This window comes from Eumetopias jubatus, unplaced genomic scaffold, assembly GCF_037043125.1.
Source record: "Eumetopias jubatus isolate StellerSeaLion01/CBP00866 unplaced genomic scaffold, mEumJub1_p1.0 scaffold_8, whole genome shotgun sequence".
Classification (NCBI taxonomy): domain Eukaryota; kingdom Metazoa; phylum Chordata; class Mammalia; order Carnivora; family Otariidae; genus Eumetopias; species Eumetopias jubatus.
In genome coordinates, this window is record NW_028274814.1 from 10,378,674 (window position 1) to 10,395,399 (window position 16,726).

At 37.6% G+C, this 16,726-nt stretch overlaps 1 protein-coding gene and 1 long non-coding RNA gene across 4 annotated transcripts in view; one reads left to right on the top strand and one right to left on the bottom strand.

Annotated features, from left to right (window-relative positions):
- The window catches only part of LOC148163657 (ankyrin repeat domain-containing protein 26-like), a 90,560-nt gene that overhangs the window by 42,747 nt on the left and 31,087 nt on the right, over positions 1 to 16,726 (bottom strand). For both annotated transcript variants that reach the window (XM_088025471.1, XM_088025470.1), the window contains exons 12-14: positions 12,894 to 12,976; positions 10,713 to 11,780; positions 8,061 to 8,218 (exon numbers count right to left, since the gene is read on the bottom strand). In XM_088025471.1, the coding sequence (XP_087881597.1) occupies positions 8,061 to 8,218; positions 10,713 to 11,780; positions 12,894 to 12,976 (1,309 nt within the window). The remainder of the gene's footprint in view (positions 1 to 8,060; positions 8,219 to 10,712; positions 11,781 to 12,893; positions 12,977 to 16,726) is intronic.
- The window catches only part of LOC148163658 (uncharacterized), a 71,935-nt gene that overhangs the window by 40,983 nt on the left and 14,226 nt on the right, over positions 1 to 16,726 (top strand). The window lies entirely within an intron of this gene.

Consider the following 16,726-nt stretch of genomic DNA (forward strand, 5'->3'; position numbering starts at 1 on the left):
TAGCCCACAAATCGGTTCCAGCCCCTTCCTCTCAGCCACATCTGGGAGCCCCTGGGAAACACAGTCTTAGATAATCACCCATGGATGAGAGAGACTTTTTGGAAAACCAGGTTTCCTGCAGAAAAGTTCCAGCACACCACCAGAGCAGAAAAAATATCAGGTTTGGACACATTGGAAAGGTAGTCATCAAAGGCTACTTCAAATGCAAAGACAGCAATGCAAAACTTCAAAGAATATAAAAAGTCAAGGATATAGGACACAAAATCTTCCAGTAATTGATCTCAAACACATGGAGATCTGTAATTTATCCAAAAAAGAATTCAAAATAGCAGTTTTAAGGAAACTTAATGAGCTACAAGAAAACACAAAAAGCCAATTCAGGGCTGCCTGGGTGGCTCAGTCAGGTGAGCATCTGACTCTTGGTTTTGTCTCAGGTCATGATCTCAGGGTCATGAGATCCAGCTGTGCATCCTGCTTACACTCAGTGCAGAGTCTTCTTATCCCTCTCCCTCTATTTCCCCCACTCACACACACGCTCTCTCTAAAATAAATAAATAAAATCTTTACAAAAAAAAAAAAGCGCCAATTCAATAAAATGAGAAAAACACTGTATGAATAAAATGAGAAGTTTAATAAAGCGTTGGAAGGGAATCTGGGTGGCTCAGTCAGTTAGATGTCTGACTCTTGATTTCGGCTCAGGTCATGATCTCAGGGTCGTGGGATGGAGCCCTGGGTCGGCTTGAGAGTCTCTCACCCTCTCTCTGTCCCTCCCCCGACCTGCTCTTTTCTCTCTCTCCCTCAAAGAAATATGTAAAATCTTTTCTTTAGAAAAGAGCTGGAAATAGTAAAAAAGAATTAAACAAAAATTCTGGAGCTGAATAATATAGTGAATGAAATGCAAAAAAGCAATAGAAATCACTGACAGGAAAATGGATCAAAGAAAAAATCTGTGAATTTAAAATTTTCAAATTTTAAAACTTTCAAATTATCCAATCAAGGAGGTGAAAGATATGTACACTAAAAACTACAAGACTTTGATAAAAGAGAGAGCAGAGACACAAATAGGAAGATACCTCGTTGTTTATGGATTGGAAAAATTAATATTAAACATCCACATTATTCAAAGCCATCTACAGATTCAATGCAATCTCTGTCAAAATTCCAGTGACATTTTGCACAGAAATAGGAAAAACAATCCTTAAATTTGTATGGAACAAAAAGGACCCCAAACAGCCAAAGCAGCCCTGAGAGAGAACAACAAAGGTGGAAGCATCACACTTCCTGTTTTCAAACTGTTACAAAGCTGCAGTCACCAAAACAGAATATGGAACCTGCATAAAAACAAACACAAAGACCAATGAGACAGAATCAAGAACCCAAAAATAAACCCATGCATATAGTCAAGAACACTCAAAGAAGAAAAGATAATCTCTTCAATAAATGATGCTGAGAAAACGGCATATTCACATACAAAAGAATGAAACTGGACCCCTAACTTACATCACTCACAAAAATTAACCCAAACTGGATCAAAGACTCAAATGTACAACCTTGAGCCATAAAACTCCTACAAGAAAACAGGGAAAACACTCCCTGACGTTGATCTTGGCAATGATTTTGGATATGACATCCAAAGTACAAGCAACCAAAGCAAAAACAATGGAACAATGTTTCTCCACAGCAAAAGAAACAAGCAACACTCTAGTTCCATTTACGTCAAGTATAGGGGAAGGAAGGGAAAAATAAGATAAAAACAGAGAGGGTGGCAAACCATAAGAGACTCTTAACTATAGGAAACAAACTGAGGGCTGCTGGAGGGGAGGTGCGTGGGAAGACGGTGTAACTGGGTGATGGGCATTAGGGAGGGCACTTGTGATGAGCATTGGGTATTACATGCGAGGGATGAATCACTAAAGTCTAGCCCTGAAACTAATAATACAATATATGTTAACTAACTTGAACTTAAGTAAAATCTAAAAAAACAAAAAAGAAACAAGTAACATAATGAAAAGGCAACCTACAGAATGGAAGAAAATATCTGCAAACCACATATCTGAAAAAAGGCTAATATCTAAAATATATGAGGAATTCATACAATTCAACAGCAAAAAACAAATCCTTCAAATAAAAACTCAGCAAAGCACCCTTACAGACAACTTTCCTCAGAAGATATGCAAATGGCCAACGGTACCAAAAAAGGGGCTCAACATCACTATTCATCAGGGAAACGCAAATCAAAACCACAATCATATATCTATCACCTCACACCGGTTAAATGGCTTTTATCAAAAAGACAAGAGATACCACTGGCAAAGATGTACAGAAAAGGGAATCCTTGTACACCGTTACGGGACTGTAAATTGGTACAGCCGCTATACAAAACACTGTGGAGGTTCCTCAAAAAACTAAAAATAGAACTATCATATGCTGCAGTAATCCCATGTCTGGGAACATATCTGATGGAAACGAAATCATCATCTCGAAGTGATATCTGCACCCCTGTTTACTGCAGCATTATTTACAAGAGCCAAGACAGGGAAGCAACCTAAGTGTCCATCAATGGATCCATGGGTTTAAAAAATGTGGTATATATTTACAATGGAATATTTTAGCCACAAAAGAGGGAAACCTTGCCATTTGCGACAACAGAAATGAACCTTGAGGGAATTATGCTAAATGAAATAAGTCACACAAAAAGACAAATACTGTATGATCTGACTTACATGTAGAATCTTAGAAAAAAAACAACAAATTTACACCCTGCTGCTTGCCAGGGGTAGGAGGCTGTGGGAAATGGGTAGATACTGGCCAAAGGATACAAACTTCCTGTTACAAGATTAGTAAGTTCTGAGGGTCTAATGTACGGAATGGTGATTACAGTTAACAATACTGTATTATATATTTGAAAGTTGCTAAGAGAGTTGCTAAAACAGAAATGATAACTATGTGAGATGATGGAGTTAACACTCTTACCATTTTACAATATAAAAGTGTATTAAATTAATATACGTATACCCTAGACTTACACAGTTATCTGTCAATTATAGCTCAATAAATCTGGAGAAAATTCAAAAATACTCATCTGTCATTATATATATCACTCAAAAATAGCAATAACCTGGTTAATTTTGTTTGAAAATAAAAGGATTTGGGGGTGCCTGGGTGGCTCAGTCGGTTAAGTGTCTGCCTTGGCTCAGGTCATAATCTCCAGGTCCTGGGATCTAGCCCTGCATCAGGCTCCCCACTGAGCTTCTACCTCTCCCTCTGCACCTCCCTCCTACTTGTGTGCTCACTCTCTCGCTCTCTTTCTCTCTCTCTCTCTCTCTTACAGATACATAAAAAAATTTTTAATTCTTTTAAAGAAAATGATTTGGTGACTTTTGTATACTTTTAGCCAAGTATTTAATCCTAATATAAAAAGCTAGATTTACCAACAGAACATTATGGTTACTTTTTCATGGACTAAATGTATGCAAGAGAATATTAGCAGCATATAGCTACCTAAATTTACAAAAAGAATGAAATTTCCCACAGGAGATTATTAATTTAGGAATTGAACATGAGCCCCTAAGAGCACTGGAAACCAAAACAGAGCTAGCAATTATTGTTTTAAAACTGTTACACAGATAACTCTTCTAGTTAAAATTTAACATCCAAAAAAGAAGGATCTTCCTGAAGGCAATTATTACACAATTCTTCTTAACCCAAATCTCAAAAATAAATCTATAATTACAGAATATGAAATAGCTTTCATTTTGAACACAGTTGATCGAAGCAACTTTTAAATAGAAAACATCTAGTTAAAGTCACCTCAAACTTGGGGGGGGGACCCAAATATGAAACCATGGGAAAAGAAGCCAGCACAACCAGTTTTAAATGTGTGTGACTGATCAACGCCCACTGGCCTCACTCACCAACCAACCAGTGTCAGCTCCTCCCTTCTCAAAGAAAGCCAGTAGGAGACAAAACCATTCCATACACATTCCTCACGTGCCAACCAATCAACAACAGTCTCACCCAAATTACCATGCTCTTTCACATGATGACAAACCACTTAATTCTCTGAAAGTCCCCCAAACCTTAAACTCTACTCTTCCCAAAACCCTATATAAGAATAGCAGACTGCTCTGTCAGAAAAGACTCTAAGTGACCAGCATAGGTCTATCTTACTAGTAGCCAATAAATTCCAACTTCATCTTTTTATTTCAGATATTGAGGGCTCATAATCTTTTGGCAAGAATTTTTAAAGTCCTATAATTTGCCACCATATTTCGTTTTCCTTAATAAAATATAAATGAAGTTTGTTATTCCTCTGATCCACTTTACCATAATTAAAACTAACATAAATACCAGTAAAAGAATAAATAGCAAGTAACCACAACATTGGGCCCCCAAAATAAAAAAAAATGCATACAACTGACAGATTAAATTGTCAGAATGGACCCATATCAAACTTCCTTTTTGTTTAAGTGAGAGTATTATGTTAAAAAACAATACATGCCGGTGAAACTCCATCCACTCAATAAACATTTGCTGAATAGAACTGTACATGCTAGGACGTTTTCTAGGCCCTGAGGACGTGGCGATGAACAGATAAAAATCCTACTCATGAGTGAAGTAAACACAATAACAATAAACTACACAGGCAAGATAGTACTAGAGGAGAAAAACTAAAGCAGAGAAATCAAATTTTGATGTGCCGTAGGGAAAGAGGTAATCAGGATAACCAAGAAAGGCCTTGCTAAGAAAGTAACTGTTAAGCACAAAATTGAAGGGGAGGGGGGGAAAGGAAGGAGCAAGGAGCAAGGAAGCCATGAGGGCATTGGAGGGAAAAGCACTCCAGAGTCAACAGCAAGGACAGAGGGATGCTCGAAGTGTTTGTAGTGAGGGGAAAAAAGTGAGAAATTCAGTGTGGCTGGACAGCATGAAAGGGACAGAAAATAGGAGTGAGGCAGTAAGGGATAGGGAGAGACCAAGATGAACAGATCATACAAGGCCTTGTAGGTGTTACAAAGAACTCTGGCATGTACTCTGAGTGAAACAGGAGGCAAGTGGGTCTTGAGCAGAGGAAGACATAATCTGACTTACGTTTTAATAGATCCACTGTGTTCAGAATTAATGGAAACAGAGAAAAGACAAAAGAACAAACAAGAAGACCAATTAGTTAATTATTACACTTATACACACAACAGATGATAGTGGCTTGGTCATGGAAGATGTGTTTGGCTTCTGGATATATTTTGAAGGAAGATCTGACAAGATCTGCTGACAGATTAGATGTGACATGTATGAAAAAGAAAAAGACATGAGTCAAAGATGATACCAAGTTTTCTGGCAGAGCAACTGGAAGAATTGTCATTAACTCAATTAGGAAAGACAAGAAGGGCCGGTATAAGAAAGAATATCAGTAGTTCGATTTTGGACATGTTAAGTTCGTAAGACCCAAGAGCTATCCCAAAGAGACATCAAATAGGCAGTTTAATATGTAGGTCCGGAATTACGCAGAGAGATTTGGGCTGGAGATAGAAACTTGAAGATCATTAGAATACACAAGATAGTAAAAGTCAAGAGAAGGAAAATCAAGGACTGATTCCTGGAAGATGTCAATGTGTAAGTAAGAGGTGGGGGATGAGGAGAAAGCAGCAAATCAGGCTGAGATGTACAGACTAGGAAGGCAGGGGGAAAACCAGGGGAGTGAGTGAGATCCTGGAAGCTCAGTGAAGACAGAATTTTGGAGAAGAGAGTTCTCCGTTGGGTCAAATATTGCTGATAGGTTAAATAAAATGAGATCTAAGAAATTATGTCTAGATTTATTAAAATGAAAATCAGTGGAAACCTTTGTAAAATCAATTCTGGAGTAGTGGGAGTGAAAATTACTAGACAGAATTCAAGAGTGAATGGGAGGTAAATCCGGACCAGTGAGTGTACATGGTTCTTTTAAGGATTTCATAGCTAAGAGGAAAGATCATAGATGATTTAATTTTCTTGTTTGGTTCAATCCTTACACAATGATGATGTAGTATTTTTGTAATATATTTTGTAATATAGTTTTTTAAATTACATACATGTAGCACTAAATGTTTTTTAAAAAAATGCCAGACCAAGGGGGCACCTGGGTGGCTCAGTCGGTTAAACCTCTTGATTTTGGCTCAGGTCATGATCTCTCGGTTGTGCGATCGAGCCCCGCCTGGGGCTCTGCTCTCAGTGCCAAGTCCGCTTGTCCCTCTCCCTCACCATGCACTCTCTCTCTCTAATATAAATAAAATCTTAAAAAAAAAAAGGCAGACCAAGGCATTAAATAATTCACAAAATTATACAACCAAAAGACTCCTTAAAAATTTTCTAGATGTAGTGTATATATATATAACACTATATAACCTGATAATCATTTTTTCTCATGCTTAGAAAGACCAAAGAAAAACTATTAAGTTTGAAGAGCAGTATTTCATACTTGATAAAAATCATCTAACTCTAGGATATATCCAAAATAATTAGTCATATTAAAATTCTATAAGAGGGGCGCCTGGGTGGCTCAGTTGTTAAGCGTCTCCCTTCAGCTCAGGTCATGGTCTCAGGGTGCTGGGATCGAACCCCACATCGGGCTCCCAGCTCCGTGGGAAGCCTGCTTCTCCCTCTCCCACTCCCCCTGCTTGTGTTCCCTCTCTCGCTGTGTCTCTCTCTGTCACATAAATAAATAAAATCTTTAAAAAAAATTAAGTTAAAATAAAAAAATTTAAAAAAATAATATTCTGTAAGAGAAGTATAAGGGGTTTGGAATGCAGAAAATATTCCTATTCTGTAAACTGAATTTTCGTAAATTTTAGAATATGAAGTTACTGTTGAAAAATCTGGTGTGGTGCATACAGAAATATATTCTCTTTAAAAAGGAAGGTTAATAGCATGCATGCAAGGTACCTTACAAAGATTCACTGCATTAGCAACATCTTGGTTTATAGCACAAGGATCATCAAATCAAATGTTTATATAGAATATGGGACAAGTTGACATACGAAATCTCTTGGTAATATTCAGATCAATTTGAGGGTCCAAGATTTGAACACTCAAGCTCAACGGGACCAAAACCCAAAACCTAATAACTAGCAATTTTGTTCGTAATAAGACAGAGTGCCAGTGTAGCAGGTAACTTCCTTTAGCAACTCAGCAGATATTAAAAGTATTCTAAAATTTGCATAAGACATGACATCAAACCGAATACTTTAAATATACTTTGTTAAACAATCAGTACACTGTCGACCTAAACTCCTTTTTTCAAATGGTCGCATATTACATTGTTTTATAGGGGTGACAACTTACTTCCTTATCGACAGATATTTAGACTACCTCCAACTTTTTGATATGAGAATGCTATAATAAACATTCTCAACATATGTCATATTTTATATATATAATAATGTACAATAAATGTCCTTAGAATGTGTGTGTGTGTGTGTGTGTTTACACCAGTCATGTTTTCCTAGAGGATCTAGTCCTGGCAATGAAGCGTTGGAATAAAGGGACAGCATCTGGGGCGCCTGCATGGCTCAGTCGTTAGGCGTCTGCCTTCGGCTCAGGTCATGATCCCAGGGTCCTGGGATCGAGCCCCGCACTGGGCTCCCTGCTCGGCGGGAAGCCTGCTTCTCCCTTTCCCACTCCCCCTGCTTGTGTTCCCTCTCTCGCTGTGTCTCTCTCTCTCTGTCAAATAAAGAAATAAAATCTTTTAAAAAAATAAATTTAAAAAAGGGACACCATATTTAAAATTTTTGAAGCACACTGCTAAATCACCCTTCAGAAAGGATTTACCAATTTCATCTAACAACAGTGTATAGGAATGCCTTTTTCCTCACATTTGCTAACTTTGGGTATTAATTTTTTAATAAAATATTTACCACAATGACTGCAAAAAATGGTATCTCGTTATTTGCATTTTCTGATTAGCACCCAGGACGGAATAGCCCTACTAAAAATATAAAATTTGTTAATCATGAATGTTAGCTCCAACTAGAATTTGTTTTATAGGAAAATAATAATTACCTACTATTTAAATATTGCTATAGGCTCACCCATCAGAATCTTCCTTTTTCCCAACAGGAAAGAGGTGGTTTTCAGTTTTTCCACTCTCTCTTTGTTGAATTAGTCCAGCAGCAGCAGCAGCGACAGCACACACGTTTTCGAATACTGCTATCCTACTACTTTGGTGTCTCTTCTTTTCTTCATTAATCTTTAATAGAAATTTGATATTAAGGATAATTGTTACTACTTTGTTCATTAAAAAGAACTTTTTGCATTAATTATACATTTTTTCAAGATTTTATATATTTATCAGAGAGAGAGCACAAGCAGAGGGAGGGAGGTGCAGACAGAGGGAGAAGCAGGCTCCCGCTGAGGAGGGAGCCCGATGCGGGACACGATCCCAGGACCCTGATATCAGACCTGAGCCGAAGGCAGATTCTTAAGGACTGAGCCACCCAGGCATCCCAGAAATTTTTTTCTTAATTATAACATTTGACTCTTAGTCTGTCGTAATTTTAATCGATAAAAATATTTTGTGTTTAGCTTTATCATTATAAATAATTGCAATTTTTATAAATTCTGCTTCATTTCTGTTTGAGTAAAAACAGCAGAATTGGGACGCGTGGGTGGCTCAGCTGGTTAAGCGTCTGCCTTCGGCTCGGGTCTGATCCAGGGTCCTGGGATCGAGGCCCGCATCAGGCGCCTTGCTCAGCGGGAAGCGTGCTTCTCCCTCTGCCTGCCGCTCCTCCTGCTTGTGCTCTCTCTCTCTCTCTCTGTCTGACAAATAAATAAAATCTTTAAAAAATAATTAATTAAAACAGAATTTTCCCAAATTTGAAAAAGGGCTTTCTTAATTTTGTATTCATATCCACGCTTTGCTCCCTACCATTCCCCACCCCACCCCATCTGACCAGCAGATACAAAGAAATAAAAAGACAAAGACACAAAATGTGTCTTCTGTCGTTACCACCTGGATTTTGCAAAAAACAGCCAGATTTAAAGGATGTGACATTGTGGTGCTCCATGAACAAACAGAAGTTTTCCTCTTTCTGCACTGAGCTATTTTTTCCCCAACTACCTTTTACAATTCTTTTTTCATTTGGATCCTAGGGCTATCAAAAAAGTGACAGTGTTCATTAAAATATATGAACCAAATTTCACCACAACACAAAAAGAACAGAGTGAAACTGATGTTAGTGTAGAATTTTGGGAAATGAGTAATGCTCCCCAAATTCCACATTCAGTAACCATAAAATTTTATAGCTAGAGGATATAAAAGTAATTATCAACTTTAATCCTATTTTCCACTGATAAATGGGAGTAAAACCAAAAAAGGTTAATTTTGTCCAAAGTTCCTAAAGTGGCATTACCTAGCATCTTATGGCACCGAAAGAGATGATACAATTCTTTGATGCTGAATCAGGTAAGTTATCAAACACATTCATTAAATTAATCAGATACATTAAAAGTATGACACTGGCACAGTAATTTAATATCTTAATTGGGGACAAGGTGCTTAGCTACTTCTTCTTTTAGAGGAGGATATCTCTAGATTTTTGTCTAGTTTTAAAACTCAAATCACCTCAAAAGTCTGTTTTCTCCCTTCGAGTTAAATACTGAAGGTTTCTGAAGGTTTCTGCCACCTACATTATAAAAATCATACATGTCAAAATGTACCATACTTTACTAAACATAATATGAAGGTTTGACTCAACAGAAACATATGAGAATGGTGACCAAAAAAAGTGGAGGGGGGCGCCTGGGTGGCTCAGTCAGTTGGGCCTCTGACTCTTGATTTTGGCTCAGCTCATGATCTCGAGGTTGTGGGATTGAGCCCCGCATCAGGCTCCATGCTCAGTGGGGAGTCTACCTACCTCTCTACCTCTCTCTCTCTCTCTCTCTCCCCCCCTCTCTCCCTTTGCCCCTCCCTGTGGCCCATGCTCTCTCAATAAATAAATAAATCTTAAAAAAAGAGTCTGTTTTTAAAAAATGTGGAGGAAGAAAGTGATAATCCAAATATTTGTTATTAAAAATATCTCAAAGTGGTCCTGTTGGAATTCTAAGTTCCAAGAGTACAAAGCAGAAAAGATTGCACATACTGAAACAATAAATAGGTTTAGGTGAAATATTTCTTTATATCTTTTCTCTTAGTCACTGCTTCTTTCCCATTTTATTGTTTATGGAAATGCAGTTTATATTTAAGCCAATAGATAAAAATAAAAACCCAGGAGATGGGGCACCTGGATGGCTCAGCGGTTAAGCGTCTGCCTTCAGCTCAGGTCATGATCCCAGGGGCCTGGGATGGAGCGCCATGTCAGGCTCCCTGCTCAGCAGAGAGTCTGCTTCTCCCCTTCTCTCTCCCTCTGCCTCTCACCCAGGCGCCCCGATAATTGCATTTTTTAAGGAATTTTCTTTACGGTTACTCTGGTTCATGAGGTCACATGGTGCATAGCTAAATTCGTTCCCAAGTTCACATGCCACTTGGGAGACTGACGGAGAAACTTAAGGAAAACAAATCATAAGAATGTTTTCCTGCACTCCTATCATTTAGATAGCAGAAATAATCTATTTCCGAACACAATTACGTATTTAGACAACCCCATTTTATACACGATCTCTTCTCCTAAGTGGAAAATCAAAATGACTCAGATAACTGATAAAGAGAAAAAAACAAAAGAGCAGCAGCAAAGTGAACCTCTTACCTCTTTTTGAAGTTGAACTTTCTCTTTTTCCAAATCCAGGAAATCTATCTGTAACATGCCTATCTCGTTCTTAAACTTTTGAACATCTTGCTGTATTTCTTCTTTTAGATATACTTCTGATGTTCCGTAACTACGTGGTGGAGAAGAACTCTCATTTTCTACTTCGGATTCCATACTTCTATAGTTATTAGTACTGTCATTATCTGCACAGAATGGCTTCCGGAACAAGTCTTTTGTCTTCTTGTAAGTGTCTGTAACAGCAGAACTATTGTGCCTTTTTATTTGAGCCATCTGTCTCACCTCATTGGAGCTGGAAAACCTTTTGTCACAAAGGCTTTCCGAATGACTAGACTGAGGTATATGTCCCATCTCTAATTTAGAATTAGTGCTATTTTGGTTCATACTTTTTGCCATTGGCATGTCAAGCTCTTGGTCTTCTTTCACTTCAAACATAGCAAGTGGGTTCCTTACTTTTTTATTTTCTGTATCACTTTTAAAACTCTTATTTTTGTTAAAAACATGCTCAGTGTCTGGTTTGTTATCATTTTCACAGTCCGATTTATTTTCACTTAAAGCAAAATCAGAAGATGACTGCCAAGCATATTTGAGACTAGACGTTTTTTGTTCAGCAGATGCCTGAAATACTAGAGGGACAGGCACTGCAAATGTATCCCTTTTCTCACAATCGAGTCTGTCATTTGTCAAGTTAGAAGGTATTTCCATTACGTTTGCTCCTTCTTTAAAGTTACCATGTAGTGACTCTTCCTTAGGATAAGGAGCAATTTTGTATCTTTCACAAGTTTTACCAAACTTCCTCTTTAACTCACTGGTGATGAGTTTTAAATTCTTTTTCCACTCTAATTTGCCTTGTTTGATCCAGAGTTCCTCATGCTTCTGCACAGGAGGATGTTCTGAATATACAGCTATATGAGCCTCTCTATCACAGTTCTTATTCATCTCTGGTTCTCGAGACTTTTTTTGCAGATGCAAGAGTGGAACATTAATTTGCTTGGTTTGATTTTCAGATGTCTTTTCCGCCAGGATACATGTTTGTAAAATAACTTTATCCTTAAGTAATCAAGTACGGACAAAGAAAAATTAGAAAATAATTAAAATTTAACTGTTAGATTTCTTAATCTATGTAAGCTGCTCCCAAGTCACTGGATTGTAACAAAGAAGGAAAAATAACTCGCCCTAGCTTAAGACAGAAGAAAAACATAAATCCATCAACTTAACTTTGTCAGTGTTTTGGAAATAAACAATTCATTCCATGTTCCATCTACCAAAAAATGAATTACATTATTTTTAATGTGACAAACTTAAAAACATTTTACCTCACCATACATTACATAGTGAGCCCCTACCGTGCACTTGAGGATTTTCTTTAAAGACTAATAACTAGAGAATAGGCAAATTTTAAATTATTAGGAGCCAAAATCAATTAACATCAATCAGAAAGAAAATTCCTAAATCTTAATTCAATTTATATACTATGGTAGTGTTATACATCACTATAATTATCTGCTTCTATCCAGCTCTAATATAATGTCCACTGAGGGTGGATAAGAAAAATGTTAATAATACTGATTTCCTACGCTGAAATGAAATAACTGAGTTATGGTTTATTACCCAACTACAGTCCCATCCTGGAAGGTGGGATTCTAGGCAATTGGCAATTGTGCTGATTTTATGACCCCACTCTCTGAAGTCAACTACACAGGGATCACAAGGCAAAACAATCTTTAATCTTGGCATTAGTGATGGGCAATACAGAACTGCACATTTGGAACCATTGAGAATAATTACTCCTACGTGGATCTAAGTCAGTAGTCATCATTTTTATGCTGCTCATAATTTCAACTGCTTAAACATATGATTCAATATTTGGTGTTACCTTCTTGATCACATAAAAAGTGACAAAAATGGAAGAAGCAAACACTGTTCAGGAATTTTTTTATTCTCTCAATTCCAAGGATGAAGTTTTAGCTATAAGTTACTATAAATTCTAACAATAGTTAAAGGTTTGTAACTTGTAAAATTTTATAAAAACTAAATATTAAATTACAATCTATTGACCTCAATATGTCCATTCAAAAGATAATTTCATTTGAACTATATTATTAAAGCAGGAAAAACAATATAAAAGCAGAAATTTACATTTAAATTTAACTTTTTACATACCTGTAAGTGCTTATTGTCCCTTTCATCAAGTCTTTTTTCCTCTTCCTCTGATGTCCTTTCTAAGTCTCCTTCTGCTGGCAAATCTATATATTTAGTTAAAATGCACTACTAAGAATGGTTAGGTAAAAGCTGTAACCTTCTTAAAAATAGAAAATAACATTTCATCTTTTGATAGTTTAAATTAAACTTAATCTTTAGCTGAATATTTACTTTAAGAAATATTTTTAATTATCAAAAAATTCAACAAACCATTTGAGAAATACTAAATGTCACCAGGTTAAAGACATACAAACATCTCAAAGATTCTTTCACAAGTTCATCCACCTAAGATCAATGAACAAAACACTCAGAAACAAAATTTTAAAATGCAGCAGAAACATGAAAAATCACAACAGTCTATTCTTTACCTTGTAACAGCATATCTTAAAACCCAAAGCTTCAACTACAACATTATTCATGGTTTCCAAAATTATTACTATTTTTTATGCCTTTATTAGTGTACAACCTTCCTATGGGTGTATGTCGCTGCTGAGTGTAAACAGTTCTGAAATGTTTTCCTCTCCTACTTGATAAATTTCTTCACATATTTTAGGACACAGACTGCTATGTAAAGTCATCCTTGATTATGGCTAGTCTTCCCCAGATTAATAGGTGTCTCTTTCTTCAGGGGTACTTTAGTACTTTACAGATTTTTCTAGTGTATCTTCACCACCTGAACTGTAAAGTACTTCTTTCTATATCTATTTCTTTTGCTCCTGGACTGTATGGGACAATCTCTCTCACTCTCTCTCTTTTTTTAGAGAGGGGGAGGAGCAGAGAGAGAGAGAGAGAGAATCTTGACGAGGCTCCAAGCCCAGCACTGAGCCCCACATGGGCCTCGATCTCACAACTCTGAAGTCATGACCTGAGCCGAAATCAAGAGTTGGACGCTCAACCGACTGAGCCACACAGGTGCCCCTGTATGGGGCAATCTCTTAACTCATCTCTATGTAAAGTCTTTATTTTACTCAGTTATTATTTACTGAGTTCCCAGTAAGTGCTAGGCACCCAGGTTTCAAGAAGCACGTAGATAAAAGGTATCAGGAATGGTTTTTCTGGAGCTAATGCCTGAACTGAAACTGAAAACAGTGAGGTCAGCCAGATTCAAAGGGGTTAGAGGGAGAAAAACAGGGAGAGTATGCAAGGCTGTAGGAAGACAAGGGAGAGAAGCACACGACAGGGTAAATATTTGTCTAAAAGGGAGAGAAGCACACAACAGGGTGCTTTTCGTCTAAAATACAGGGATGTAAGAGGAAGACATCACCAGCAGTTCAGAATGCCAGAGAAAAGGGCAGACGGCAGAAAGGGCTAGAGAGTTTGGCAGAAGTCAAGATTATGAAAGCTTTATATGTAAGTTTAAGGTACCTGGACACAAACATATTTTCAACAGTGGTTCCTAGTCATATTGACATTTGAGACAGATCACTCTAAATGCTGTGAAGAGGGATGAATTTGAGGGGCACTGTCACACAAGATGGGAGATGAATTACAAGGCAGTACTGCAAAACAAAGATGAAGTACACCTGAACTGATAGAATATGTTCAGAAATATTGAGGATATGAAATTATCAGGGCACAGTACAGAATAAATCTGTATTAAATGAAAAAGCACACAATCGTGGGTCCCTAGAGAACTAATTTTGCTCACTACTTTATAAAAGGCATCAAGTGAGAAGAGAAACAATCCACATGAACTGTTTTAACTTGCTTGTATTTCTAACTTTTGTTTCAGATCTTCCTTTGTTACAGGAGCCGGTAGGTATTTTAAAAGTCGTCCTTCTTGGATCTACCAAGCTCAGGAAGAAGTAACATCAAACAAGTCACTTGTAGAGGTAAATAACTTTAGATTTCTTGCCTGTATTCACTACTCTAGGAGATCGTTGAAAATCTTTTGAAAACACAGTGTTAATTCTACAATTTAGAAAGAACCTAAAACTACAGGGGTGAAAAAAATATTGTATGATTTATTAGTACAGACCTGATCACATGACTGATAAAAGGTATGGAATTAACTGGTACATTAAATAGAGCACACATTAGATGTGGTTAATCAAAAGACTATCTTAGTAGAATGAAAACTGACTTTCCAAATATTATTTTTAAATAATATAGTGCTCCTTAAAACCAGTATTCCATTTATTCATTAAAAAAAATAAAGGGAGGTGTCTGGGTGACTCAGTCAGTTAAACGGCTGCCTTCGGCTCAGGTCATGATCCCAGGGTTCTGGGATCGAGTCCTGCATCGGACTCCCCGCTCAGCGGGGAGTCTGCTTCTCCCTCTGACCCTCCGCCCTCTCATACTCTCTCTCTCTCAAAGAAATAAAATCTTGGGGGGAAAAAAAAAGGAAATAATGTATAATAAGCTTTCAATATGGAAACAGGACTACAAAAAAGGAAAAAAATCAATTTAATTGCCACAGAATTTTTAGATACTGAAAATCTTTTGTATTTCAAAATGAGTGTCATACTTACTGATAATAAAAATTTTAGCATTTAGGGAATGAATGCTATAATCTCTTTTGTTTCCAAAATTAGTTTGATTTGGTAGATCATGTTAGTCTTTAAAAAGTTTTTTGGAAACAGCTATCATATCAAAAAATTAGCTATCTGAAAAAAGAAAAACAGCCAAAGCTTCCATATTCAAATTAATCTCATTTGAATAATGAATACCAATACAACATATATATATTTGATGTCCCATAGATCTGAGGAGGATGAATGAGTGGCTGTTTTACCCCAAGTTTAGCACTCCATCTGCTTTCAGTATTCTTTTTGGAGCAGCTGTAATTTAATCTGCTTTAGTGCAAATACACTCAAGCCATCTAAAGTGAATTCTCTCAAGTTTCCTCAGCAACTCCAAAATTTCCCAGCTACCACGCCTTTCTTTCTTCCCTCCTTCCCTTCACTATCCACCTTCTTCAAAAGTAATTTCTGGGGGCGCCTGGGTGGCACAGTCAGTTGGGTGTCTTGGCTCTTGATTTCAGCTCAGGGCATGATGTCGGGGTCCAGGGACTGAGCCCCACATTGGCCTCCAGGCTCAGCAGGGAGTCTGCTTAAGGATACTCTCTTCCTCTCCCGTTGACCCTCGCCCGGGTTGCTCTCTCTCTCTCTCTTTCTCTCTAAGATAAATAAATAAGTCTTTAAAAAAAGTAATTTCTGGCTCTACGGTCTTGACTGTTCTGCTTTTACATCCCTTTGATTATGGATTATCTCCACCACTTCTTTCCTCTTTGTTTAGCAGTAGTATCTTACATCTATAACCTCTATTTCTCCATCTCCTTGCTCCCCTCTAGCTAAAAACATGCTCAGCAATAACAACAAAGTCATACTTTTCCTTGATCCTATTATGTCTTGAACTATCCAGTGGCCCTTCCAGATTTCTCTATAGGGAAGTCTACAACCTTGCTACGGAGCACATGACCCAAGGACCACCAACACTGGCATCACCTGAGAGGTCAGAATGCAGAATCCCAGACCTGCTGCTCACAATGTGCATTTTTAACAAGGTCTCGGATGATTCACTACAATTTGAGAAATTCTGGTCCATACGGAGTCTGCTGCCACATTCCTTTACCTTAACTTAACCTTCTAGAAAAAGCCTCAAGTTCCTCACTATCGATTCTCCAAAACTGAAAATGTATTGAAAGTCATAAACTTTCGAGGTGCCTGGGTGGCTCAGTTGTTAAGCGTCTGCCTTCAGCTCAGGTCATGGTCTCGGCGTCCTGGGATCGAGCCCCACATTGGGCTCCCTGCTTGGCGGGAAGCCTGCTTCTCCCTCTCCCACTCCCCCTGCTT